Below are 13,563 nucleotides of genomic sequence, written 5' to 3'. Positions count from 1 at the left end.
AATAGAGCAAAAAGATGACAAAATTTCAGCAAAATGCAATCAGGATAAACAGTAACTTTATATGTATACATTTTTTTGTAGGTTAATCTTTCTGAAGGATTAATAAATGAAGCAGAGAAACTTCTCTGTTCCTTAGTATGTTGGTTTACGGATAGACAGATTCGAATGAGATTCATTGAAGGTTGCCTTGAAAATTTAGGAAATAACAGGTAAATAAGAATTTAAAATTTTTTTATGTAGTAGTCAGGGTTAGTTTTGTATATTCTTTACTGAGTAGGTGTTGGTGGATTCATAGCATGTAATGTACCATTACTAGCCTTTTTTCTTTTTTCTTTTTTTTAAGTAAGTGTGGCTTTTGTATTACGTTTGAAGATTTTTACCTCACAAGATTTTTTTTTTTTTTTTTTTTTTTTTAATCAGTCTTGCTTTTTCAGCACACGGACACGGACACTCTTGATTAGATACCCGGTAGAAACAAAGTAATAATACTCTTCATTTTTTCTGGGAACATAGTGGTAACTGCAGTGTCTTCAAATTAGTTAAATGTTCTTAAACTGTATCATATATAAAAGAACCTAAATAAGATAAACTAAGTTAAACTTAAGCTGAGTATAGTATAAATATTTTGTATTTGTTTTTGTATTTTGTATTTGTATTTTGAATATAGTATAAATATTTTGATAATGGTATTGTTCTTCTAAGTGAATTGATCTTTGGTGTCTTGACTTCCGTAGTGCATAAAGGGTTAGTGGCGGTTTCTAGTTTGATTTCCACCGTGTATTTATATACTTCTTACTGCGTCTGAGATGATTACCATAAATTTGTTGATTTTCAGGCCTCTTCTCTTGGCTTTGGAAATGCCATTCTCTGATATTGAATTCTCTGAATTCAGTTACTAATTGAATCTGTTGTGTTCTTTTGTGTTCATATAATGTTTTCAGTTTACCTCTGCCTAAGACTGATATAAATGTTTAATTTTACTGAATATTTAAGTGCTTTAACCTATTTTTTTACTCAGTTAAATTAGGAAAAGTATGTGTGATATTTTCTACTTTGGGTCTTTTATGGGCTATGTAATTTGAACAATCACAATAGAAAAATTGCTTCTTCATGCAGGTATAAGAAACCATTAATAGACCTCTGTTAGTGGATCAGTTGCAACATTTGGCATATATTCTTTAAAAGGAATGCTTTTAATGGCTAGATGATATTTCATCATTTATGTAGGTATTATAGCAGTTAATTTTAAAGTGTTGTCTTTTAGAAGTCTTTGTGGAACACTGAAGCTTTTTTTTTTTTTTTAAGATTTTATTTATTTATTTGAGGAGAGAGAGAGAGAGAGAACATGAGATAGGAGAAGGTCAGAGGGAGAAGCAGACTCCCCACGGAGCTGGGAGCCTGAGGGGGACTTGATCCCAGGACTCTGGGATCATGACCTGAGCTGAAGGCAGTATGCTTAACCAACTGAGCCACCCAGGCACTCTGAAACACTGAAGTTTTTTAAAGTGATTGTATCAATTTATATTTCCCATATGTGCGTCTGTATGTATACCTTATGGCCCAGTAATTCCACTACTAAGTATGTGCGTTACAGATATACATCCAGATGATTGCCAGAAGGCACATTCAAGAATGTTCGTAGCAGCACTATCGAAAATAACTAGAGTTTTCCGTATAGCTGTGCGAGTGCCGCAGAAGAGTAGAAAGGAAAATTGTGGATTGTTCATTGAATGAAGTTACAGCAGTAGCATTGAATGAATTATGGAATAGTGTGGTTGAATCTCACAAACATAATGTTGAGTGAAAGAAGCCAGATAGAATATATCACTATTATTCCATTTATGTGAAGTTTACAAAGAGGAAAATGTATTTAGTAGTCAGGATAATTTTTACTGTTGGGTTATTAGTGACTGGAAAAAGGGACACAATGAAGGACAGAAGTATGTTGGTAATTTATTTCTTGAGTGAGTGCTGGTTGTACAGGTATATTCACCTCCTAATATTTTCAGTTATTAGATTTATACATGTTTTTCTATGTATACTCCTGTAAAACTATGTGAAAGATAAAATACCATGCAGCCTTTAAAGAGCTCCTTTTTAAAAAGATTATACAATGATATGGGCATGTACTTGCAGGCCTGTCTGTTAAAAAGATTGCAAGCAATATGTGAGCTGTAGTAAACTGGTTATTTCTGAAAGGATTGAATTAGTTTTTCTTCTTTATGCTTTTCTATTCCTAGTTTTTCTGTAATGAACATATATTTCTCTTAAAAGTAGGGAAACTAGGGGTGCCTGGGTGGCTCATTTGGTTAAGTGACTGCCTTCGGCTTGGATCATGATCCTGGAGTCCCAGGATCAAATCTCCCATCAGGCTCCCTGCTCAGCAGAGTCTGCTTCTCTCTCTGACCCTCCCCCCTCTCATGTTCTCTCTCTCTCTCATTTTCTCTCAAATAAATAAATAAAATCTTTTTAAGAAAAAAGTAGGGAAACTTTAAAGAGACAAAAGGAATAGTCTGTGTGTAAAATGGAAAATTGTCAATCTGGGGTTTTTTTTATTAAGCTTTAATTTGTTCACTTCCAAATTACTTGAAGATGAAACATTTTTAGTTTGTTCAAATCAGTTTCTGTATCCTACTACAGTTAAAGTTTTATGGAGTATGTAGTAAACATTATTGTGTTGAAGCTAATTTTACATTCAGACTTGACTCTGCATATGGTTACTATATCATGCTAGTTTTGTAGTGAATGCCAGTCATATATGATAATATGTAGAGCACAGTGGCATTTTTCAATACAGGAAATACGCAACACATCTGGTGTATACCAGCTGAACTTACCAAAGTTACACACGTCGAAAAAAGTTTTGTACATTATTAGTCTGGGTTTCCTGATAAACCAGTGAAGCATCCCCCCCGCCCCGCCCCTGAGGCAATGTCAGCCAACATATTTTTGGTTGTCACTCTAATGAATAAGACTGGAGATATGATTACAGGCCAGGGATGCTTCTACATATCCATCACTGCAGAGGATTGCCCCTCCATAACAAAGGGTTATTTGGCCCAAAATGTCAGTAGTGACCTCAGAGTTTTAGAAATCCCATCCAAAACACAAGAATCTTTTCTCAAATCTAGCCCCCTGAGTTTACCGTCAGAAAGGAATGTTGCACAAGGATGCTAATATTAATAGAAAAGCACTTCTTTATGTTGAAACGAATGGGCCACCTGCAGCCTTAACTCATTTAGCATTTTCCTGACATTTGACAGAAGAACACAGAAGTCTACTCCTGATGATGTCACTTTTTTATGTACTTAGGGAGGTTTTAGCTTTTTATTTTCTCTCTGCTAACTTGTAAGTTTTCTTTGCAGTACTTTTATTTGCCATGGTTTATAGATCTCTCAGCATTTTTTGTTTTTCCTTTTCTGTGGTCACATGCAAGCACTTTCTAAAAATGCCTTTTGTCATCTCTGTGATATGCATCGTGTATTTAGTGTATGTTTAGCCTCAGGCAGATTGTTTTATAGGGCACATAAGGACATTTTGAGTGCAGGAAGTTAAAAGTTACAGAAACACATAGTAGACTGGTTTGCAGAATGTTTTCACAAAGTGAAAGCATGAGGCAGACAGTAGCTCCCACAATGAAGAGTCCACTACTTTTCAGCTTGATATGAGGTAAGATTGCTGTTCACTTGGTAGGGTGGATGTAGGGGTTGGGTTGTAATCAGCCCTTTTGGTATTTTGTTTACTAGAAGGCAGGTCCATATCCTGTGCTTAAGTATTTTCTAAGTTTCTGTCCCCTTCCAAGAATTGAATTGAGACTGGAAGTCTATCCTCTGTGCTATTTTTTTCCGTTCTTGATCCTCTGTAGGTACTTAAACACATGCTCAAAGTTTTTTCCCTTTGTGTACAAAAGATTTCTTGAGTAAAATGATCATGTGTCAGGGGTCCTGTTTTATATAAGTAGGGTTTAAATTGTTAAGAAATGCATGGTACTATATGCTACTTTTGTTTTCCTCTTTTAAAGACTATATCACGTATAGCATTTCATGTCAACTTTTGGAATACTAAAATTTATGATGACTAGCATTTTGTAGAACACACCAGTCTTCAGATACGGAGTCCAGGATTAGGGAAAATCATTCAGACGTGATTTTCTGAATAAGACCAGCAAATGTGTTCATTTTGCGAAGGCAGCATAACATTTCATTGGCAGTACAGGAATACCACACTGTTGCCTAGATTGAAGCAAAGAGGGCAGTTTAGGGTAATAACACTTTTATTAAGTCTAAAATTAGTCTTTTGTTACTCTGGATCATTGAACTTCTTTATCTTAAACACATTGTTGCCTATGATTGTGTTTTGTTATTTGAAACTTTCACCCTTAGAAGAAATTGTGAAATGTAGGTTTTTAGTATAATGACCACCCCCTTTTTAATACTGAGTTTTCAAAGCATATCAGCGATCAAAACTTTGGGCAAAAAAGTTGATATGTTAGTGTAACATCTCGTAGTCATTACAGGAGAAATTCTATAACATAATTTTAAGAACAAGTTGGTAGATCTTGTGATGTTTCCTTTAACACTGAAGTATAAATTATTATCACCAAACAAATTATCTTACCCATTTTGTATCTGTGTTACTAATTTGCAGTCTATAATCTCTACTTTATATCATTTTTCCTTTAAAATTTATCAGGTTAAGTAGAAAGTTTTAGTATTTTGGGATCACTTTGTGGATTTGGTCATTTCTTAAAACATTTCGTATGTTTGAATTTTTTAAACAAAAATGGAATTTTTCTGATAACCTAATGAACTTTTAAAGAAATGTCTTAGTTCTATAAAATATAATCATTCCCTGATAACTCAGTGTTTATATTATAAATTGTGGCAAAAAGCATTCCTTTTCCAGTAGGAATAGCGGAAAGTAGTCTCATTTCTACATTTGTATTCTTGGTTATTCTAGTACATGAACCACACCATTATCCATTCATTTCAACCAGTATCCACTCATCACCTGGTTTCCTATTATGTATTGTCAAGCAGCATTACATTTTATAAAATGAAAACAGTTTATTGTGGAAAATTTAGAAAGTAAGTTTAATCTAGACCTTTAACACCATTGACTGTAAGAGATAGTAAGATTTTCAGAAAATAACAAACTATTGCACACTCTAAGACTTGTCATAGTAACTTCTTAACATCAGCTATATCTCTTCCTAGTCTTTGTTTCTTTGTATTTTATTTTTTAAAGATTTTATTTTTTTGAGAGAACAGGTGTCTGTGGGGGTGGGTGAGGGCAGAAGGAGAGTTACAAGCAGACTCCCTGCGAAGCAGGGAGCTCGACACAGGTTAGATCCCAGGACCCCAGGATCATGACCTGAGCTGAAGGCAGATGCTTAACCTACTGAGCCACCCAGGTGTCCCTGTTCCTTGGTATTTTAAAACCACTGTTAAAATAATTTTGAAATTTGCTTTCATGATTTTAGATGTAATTTTTCTATATTTTTTCTTTGTGATATACTGTATTGATTTTATGTTTGTAAAGCATTAGATCAAATTAATATATATTTATACATTCTGTTTTTTTATGTCTTAATTTTTAGGAAAAACTCCACTAATGTTTCTGAAATTTTGTCAAGAGATTTGATTTGATTGGATTTTTTACAGGGTGGGGGAGGCAGATGGAGAGGGCGAGAGAGAATCTTAAGCAAGCTTCATGCCCAAAGTGGGGTCCTGTGCAGGGCTTGATCTCACAACCCTGATATCATGTCCTGAGCTAAAATTAAGAGTTGGTTGCTTAATCAACTGAGCCACCCAGATGCCCTTTGACAAGAGATTTTAGATAAAGAATCTACAGTTGATTGCGCCTGATTCTCATGGTCCATTTTCCTAAGCAGCAGCAATGTGTAACTTTTTAAAAAATACTAACAATTTTAATATTAAAAAATATACTTAAAAATTTAAGTTTTTTTTAAAAGATTTACTTATTTTGGGGAGAGGGAGGGGGCAGAGGGCAGAATCTCAAGCAGACCTCCTGCTGAGTGCAGAGCCCTAGATCTCATGACCTTGAGATCATGACCTGAGCCAAAGTCAAGAGTCAGACATTTTAATCGACTGAACCACCAAAGTGCCCCCAAATTTTAATGTTTTTAAATATTTAAAGAATATTTATTAGGCACTTACTGTTTCTATGATTTAACAGTTACTCCTTAATCTGTACCAGTGTGGTTTTGGTCTTCTAGCATTCTACTAACATGCTGTTTCTTTTGTCATCTGGTGGTATTTTTTTTCTGCCCTCATCCTTCGTGACTATATTAGCATTTTATACTGTTGTTCTTCCTCCTTTCTTGAAAATCTTGCCTTTAAGTTCTTTATTAGATGATTATTTAAGCTAATATGTATTCATTTTGCACCGTATGCAGTGCTTTTTAATTAATATGATTGTCTTTGCTCTCATCAAGCACATTCTAGTGGTAGATGCATTAAGGGATTATTCATTAGGTGTTGATGAATGAAGAAAAATTGGGAAGGAATCAGGAATAAAGAGGTTCTGGGGCAGTGGAAGAGTGTTATTTAATATGGAATTGTCAGGGTCATCCTTGTTGACATTTGAGGAGACCTGAGTAAAGTATGGGAAGGAGTTCTGCATAGAGATGTTTAGATAAAGAGCATTTCAAGTAGAGGCAGTAACAAAATTCTGAGGCAGGAGTGTGCTTGTATGTGTGTGTGGTGGGGAAAGTAAAGAAGAAAATAGGAAGGAAATTTTAGTTAGACTGATAAGAGGAATGGGGAGCACATAGGGCTTTGTAGTCTAACTTAATGTAAAGAGAGAGATAATGCATTTCTCCAACTTTGGATTTTATTCAGAAACAGGAAGTTTTCTTTTCTCTTTAATTTTTCCTACTTGGTATTTACAGTGCAGCTGTATGTTCTGATTTTCCTGGTACTCTTCTCAAAAATAGGAGGCATTTTGGGGGACTTACTTGTATACCTTATTTTACTCTTTCTAGAAATTTTTTCATGAAGCAATATAGGTTCCTTAAAAAAAATTCACTACCTCATTAGAGTTTGTCTTCCTTCTTTCTGGTCTCATGCAGTCAACCTCCTTGCCTACCAAGAGTTTTGGGATGTGTACATCTCTGTCTTCCCTATACCACCACCCCTTCCCACCCCCATGCCGGCCAAGATCGGTATACTCAGATCTACTTGAAGTTGCAGAGTGATTTCTTACTCCTTTTTTGGTCCTTCATACTTGAAGTGTATGGTGTGCTTCCATTATTAACATGGCTTATACTGAAGTGATTTTCAGCTTGGATGCAGCTCATATTAAGTGAGAATCGGGGAGAAAGGGTTAATTTGTATAGTTTGAAAAATGCTCTCTATATTATTGCTGCTCAGAATGTGGCTCACGAACCAGCAGTTTGAGTATCATTTGTGAGCTAGTTAGAGAAATTTCTTAACTCAGACATGGCAGTCAGAATTTATATTTCAGGGGCGCCTGGGTGGCTCAGTGGGTTAAAGCCTCTGCCTTCAGCTCAGGTCATGATCTCAGGGTCCTGGGATCGAGCCCCGCATCGGGCTCTCTGCTCAGCAGGAAGCCTGCTTCCTCCTCTCTCTCTCTGTCTGCCTCTCTGTCCACTTGTGATTTCTATCAAATAAATAAATAAAATCTTAAAAAAAGAATTTATATTTCAACAAAATTTACCCAGGTGAATAAAGTGCACATTAAACTTTGAGAAGCTCTGTTCTAGATAACATACTTAATAAGCTGCTTGTCCCTATTTTCCTTGATTAAATCCTCAGAAGCACCGACAACTTAGTTTTTTTTTTTTCTATGAAAGTTCTTTATCTTTAAATGTTCTTCATTTGTTTTTATACTTACATATTTATAGTGTATTTTACTTTAAAAATCTTGGATTGGGATCTTAAAGCTTGGGTTTCTTGCCCCACTGTATAAAATAAATTTAAACTTTAAGGAAAAATTTTTCAGTGTTTATGTAAGAAATATATTTATATTGTGAAGTTCATTAAAATCCTTTGTACCTATGATTTTTAAATAGCTGAATGTCTGTAAAATGCTAGAATTAGTAATAGTAACTAAAATTATTTTATTCTATAAATACCTGTTTTTGCTGTTTCAGATCAGTAGTAATATCACTTCGCCTTCTTCCAAAACTATTTGGTACTTTTCAGCAGTTCGGGAGCAGTTATGATACACATTGGATTACAATGTAAGTAAATAAAATAAACAGAAATGTTCATTTTAAAGACTTTTTAATAATCATAGAACAGTTTTGAGTGACTTACTAGCTTTTATTTTGCACCGGGCATATTTGCATTTTGTATGGTTTAAATGTTTTCTTAGATTTTTTGGCATGCTTTTTGCCATTTAGCCCATGGAGATTTTATCAACATCAGTAGAAAAATCTGGCTTTTCTATTCTTTGTAGCTTAAGAAAAATACAGTAGCAAGTAATGCTCTAATTTTAGGGGGAAGATTTGTAGTATATCCACCGCAATAAAGGATTCCTGAAAAAGATAAGGCACTAAAATAAACAGTCTAGGATGTCTTTAATTTTTTCCATTACTAGAAATTGGTTGTAGACATTATGTCATGTTAGGGATAATCTTGACACTAACCTATTACTACTTTACATTTACAGAGAATTTAAGATTAATTTGTAAGAATGTTATTTGCTTTAATCAAATAGACTCTTGGAGGGATTTTAGAGACATTGAGATTTTAGGAAAAATTAGACCTATTGAAGGATTCATTTTTGAAGTCAAATAAGATGGCTTTTTACCTAATACCTTCTCACATCTAAGATTAGCTGTTAAGAGCACTTGTTTACTTTCAAAATGAGTATCATTTAGAAAAATTCTTACAAGACTCACAATAATTCTAAATGAGTAAAGTTAGCTCTCAGTTATAGCTCTTGCTGTTTTTTCGTTCCTTTAAAGGGGACCTATTTAATCTGAACCTCTATTTAAAAAAAAAAATTATCTTAGTCTCTTGTTATTACGATGAGTCTAGCAACAATTTTATTTGTATGTATGAGGGAAAGTCGTTGAGATACTAAACAGGGATAGGGAAAAGTATTTAGCGTCCTTTAAGTATAAGTAGAATGTGAGTCCAGTTTCATTTACTTTCCAAGTAGTTTTTAAATGGTTGAATGACAGAATTCTAAGGTATTAAGAGATGTACTTGTAGCTAATTTGGGCAAATTGGAGACATACTGTAGCCATTTGAGGAGGTTTATATTAAGGAATAACAGAATAATGTCTAATAAAAGTGGCCCCTTTTTTGTGGTCAGTTACTTATTAAATACCTGAACCTAAGTGTATTGAGTTGAGACCCTTTTAGCTTGATCCTTAAATTAAATGTAAATGAGCTCAGTTAATGGCAGTTCGCAGGGTTTCCTACCTGAGACTGCTATCCTAAATCTCAAGTAGATCAATTAAAGGAACGCTGAGCTCCTGTGGTGAGTTGGCAGCAATAATGACAAAAACTTTGTGGATCTTTTATGTGCAGTAGCACTCAACATTTGGTACTAATTATCTCTTAAATTCTTATGGCCATTATTTTAAAATTAGAAATTGCTACTCCTTATCCTCTTAGTAGATATTCAGGTAACTAGCACACAGACTTTAAAAGGTCAGGTTACTTGCCCAAAGCCATGCTGCATTTATATTGGGACTGGTTTCAAACGTAAATCTTACTGGATGTTTTGTGCATTACTGGCACCTTCATTAACGATTGTCAAAGTGAGAGTAACGTACTTTGAAAAGAGCGAGTGCTATAGCATGATGTAAATTAAATTACATCAGAAGTTTTGGAATTTCAGTACTCTTCTACATTTTAATAGATGTATTGGTAGTACCTATTATGTGGAATAGATGATATTAGTCATGAATGTTATAATCTCTGAGATCCCTGATTGTATGTTTGTAGGTTATTTTGGAGCCTGATACCTGATTTTTTTTTTTTTTAAACAAATACTCCACAATAAAAAAGAAAAAATAATTTAGTATGTGTATTATATGCCTGGCACTCTGCTTAATTGAACTAAATAATGACCAAGGCACACAGTCCATCCTTATATGGACTGTATCATACTATTTTTAATATTAACTCGTATTAGTAATTTATAACTAGCTCTTGCCAGACATTTTATCCTCTTCACAGAGATAGTGTTTTGAGATTAAATAGTGGTACTTTAAATTAAAAAAATTAAGACATATTGCTTTATATCTTTCACAATTCAAATATAAATAGAAGTTGTAAATTTTTGGCAATTAGAAGGTTTTGCATTTGAACAATTTTTAGATCTGCATTTTTTTTCTTGTCCTAGAGTAGATTTATTTTCTTACTCTATGCCTTAGAAGTATTTTTTCTTTCATTTGGACCAGGTGGGCAGAAAAAGAACTGAACATGATGAAGCTTTTCTTTGATAATTTGGTATATTATATTCAAGCTGTAAGAGAAGGAAGACAGAAACATGCACTGTAAGTACCTTAACTAGGTTAATTATGTTTAAGTGTTGTCTTTCCTCCCAGTATTTCTACTCCTTTTCTTTCATATAGTAAATAAATGTGATGACAACTTTAGTTGTAAAAATTTTAAGAGAAAGAAATGCTCTTTTAAGTTGGAGAATTTTATAAAGTTATTTTTATAATTTTTAACCTTAAGGAAATGTAGGTTATGTAACTTTTGGGGATTGGTTAACTTTCACTGTTGAGTTCTGTTCAAAGTCACTGTTTTCAGGAATCAAGAGGTTTTTTTTAGAAATCATCAATACCCTGTTTTACTCTGTTAAGGCATTGATTCTGAAATTTTGAAATATTTCATTATTTAGTGACTTTAGATAAGAATTGGTAGAAATAGATCAGTGGTGTAGCTGTGTTCAGTGCTTCTTGTAGGGAAACTTGCTGTCTAGAGGGAAATATGTAAAATTCAGGTTTCTGTTTTTCAGTCAATTGGTGGGACTGGTGGGCCAGGTTGGGAAAAACCAGCTTACTGTGTATCAGCTAGCCTTAGTATTTATTGAGAAAATAATCCTGTAGACGACTTCTACATAGATGAATACTGAGCACACTAAGTGTTCAGAAAAGTTATAGACCTTTAAGGTATACTTTCTTCCAAAAATGAATTATTTTTCTCCACAAATCAGTTTTATCTCCAGATTTTACTATGTCCTTCAGAATCCCATCATCCTCTCAGTCACCTAAAACTTTGAGGCTTTTGGGCCTTTTTTTTCCCTGTCATTTCCAAACATTAATGATGATAAAAATACCAATGTTTATTGATGCTTACCATATGCCAGATGCCATTTAACTTAAGTATTAACCTCAAGATGTAGAACTCATTTGAGTTAGGCAGTTTCATTTTAAAAATGAGAATGTTTAAACTATGAGACGATAAATAACTTGCCCAAGGTCACACATTTTATAAATAGTAGAGCAGTCTACTTTCTCTAATATTCTTGAGTTCTACATTATACTGTCATCATCTTAATGCTAAAATATGTTCCGTGTTTTTTCACAAATTGACATTCCCACAGAAGCTGTTGCAGTTCTGTATCATTCTTCTTGACTCATTTTCTGCCATGCTCATTAATTTCTTATCCTTACTGTATTAGGAGTTGTAATATAGTATTGGAGGAAAGCACTTAGGCTTGCAAATCATGTAGACCTGGATTTAGATTATGAATGTATTGTTTTGACCTTATTTTGATTACAGTTACCTCCCTAATAAACTCTTAATTATTTACATCGTGAATTTTTTAAAGAATTAAATGAAATAATTTAGTAAGTTGCACCTGGCACATAGATTGTCTACAAACTATAGTTACCTGGCTAATAACAAACTATGGTACAAAACAGACAACAAAGTTGCCCTTTACCCCCATTTAGATTCTTCACTGTGTAAAAAGTAAATTCCATTTCTTCAGCGTAGTATTTTGGGCCCTCTAAGATCAAAGCTCAAGCAGCCTTTCCTGTTTTACCACTCAAATTTTTAGGACCTCCTATCTTATAAGCCTATCAAATTATTTCTGAATTATTACCTTAAATTCTGTAGCTTTGTTTACATAGTTATCTCTACATAAGATGCATTTCTTTAAATCCTATTAAAATTCTAAGTGTTCTTTGTAGTAGTGTGTATCTTCCTTTTAATTCTTCTTGAAGCAGAGGTTGAAGATAATCATGGTTTCCTGAACCTGAGCATCTCTATATATCAGTAAAAACCACAAGATTGGCAAGAAGCAGAAATACAACCACAGGACCTACATCTTGAGCATTTTTAGGAGATGAAATTCAAGCTACTTGTCCCTAGAAGTAAACACTAAGTTACAAAGAGCTCTCACTACCACTCCAAGCCTGGGGGTTAATAAGCAAGGATGGGAGGCTTAAGAAAGGGGCATGGAAGACAAGACTTAGATGAATCATCTGCAGAAAGAATCTTCTGAGAAAGTCTGACATTAAATGCCAAAAAATAAACAGGTCTGAGTCTTGATTGTTCACAGCATTGGTTGCAGGGAATTTGCTGATATTGTTAGTGGAATTAGAGGTGGAGCCTCATACAAGGGTTGTTTCTGTGGCGAAAAATAAATAGTGGAGTGGTGCTCTTTGGAGGTGAGTTTGAAATTCTCTTAGGGTACATAGTATCCTTTCAGTCCTCCAGTCTTACCTTGTTGCCTGGCATCTTACGGAGAATGAAACCTTAGAACAGAGAGATGTCTGTCCTCTTAACTGCCTTGTTCCTTCAGGCTATAAAACAGAGTTGTGCATTTGCTACCCTTTGTTAAAGTATACTGACGTCTTGAGTTTGTGGCCCATTATTTTGCATTTGTTCCATGGGGATTTTAGTGGACAAAGTTCTCAGATTTTCACCTAGGACAAAAAGATTCTTGTGGTGTGAGAGATAACACTTCATTTCCCAAATAGACATGTTACATATTTCTTGATTCCAGTGGCCTCTAGAGAAAATCCCACTGTGTCAACATAGAGTCTACAAACAGAAATTTTTTTTTTAAGGCATAATTTGCCACTAAAATTTCATGCCTGTAGGGAGATTATGTTTGTCTTACATTTCCTGTAATGTCAGAAGCCATGGACAAATCCATGAGAATTTGCCATTATTGATGTTATCTTTGTTTTGCATTTCAAGAAATTTCCTGGCTAGTGATTTCAGCAGCCACTGAGACCCTGACAGAGCAGAGGAGTCCTTTGAAGTGTGGAGCCAGTGGCTCTGCTGTGGAAACCAAAGAAGAGAGGACAAAGGGACTGAGTCCATGCCTTCTGGGGTTATGGGTCTGTTAGTCTGAGTTTCAAGTGCAGGAAGGAAGTATGCAGGAAATAAAAGTGCTTTGTACAGGACAAGATTTCATTCTCCCCTTATGTCTGTGACCAAGTCCTCCAGGCTCAGAGAAGTATAGTAGCTTACTTAAAATCACAGAACTGATGGATGATAGAACTTGAATTTGAACCTGTACTCCAAGGCTTCTTCTACAGAATTGGTCCTTTTTAGTAAAAGGGTAAGAAGCTGTTAAGAGCTGATCTTGAATTTT

At 34.4% G+C, this 13,563-nt stretch overlaps 1 protein-coding gene across 3 annotated transcripts in view; it reads left to right on the top strand.

Moving 5' to 3' along the window:
* Positions 1-13,563, top strand: part of LOC111147962 (ubiquitin specific peptidase 34) — a 244,462-nt gene that overhangs the window by 117,900 nt on the left and 112,999 nt on the right. For all 3 annotated transcript variants that reach the window (XM_022504268.1, XM_022504269.1, XM_022504267.1), the window contains 3 exons: positions 82-209; positions 8,138-8,227; positions 10,406-10,501. In XM_022504268.1, coding sequence (XP_022359976.1) covers positions 82-209; positions 8,138-8,227; positions 10,406-10,501 — 314 coding nt within the window. The remainder of the gene's footprint in view (positions 1-81; positions 210-8,137; positions 8,228-10,405; positions 10,502-13,563) is intronic.

Source organism: Enhydra lutris, unplaced genomic scaffold (assembly GCF_002288905.1).
Source record: "Enhydra lutris kenyoni isolate GAN:26980312 unplaced genomic scaffold, ASM228890v2 scaffoldscaffold18, whole genome shotgun sequence".
Lineage (NCBI taxonomy): Eukaryota > Metazoa > Chordata > Mammalia > Carnivora > Mustelidae > Enhydra > Enhydra lutris.
This window is presented reverse-complemented; position numbering and strand designations above follow the sequence as displayed.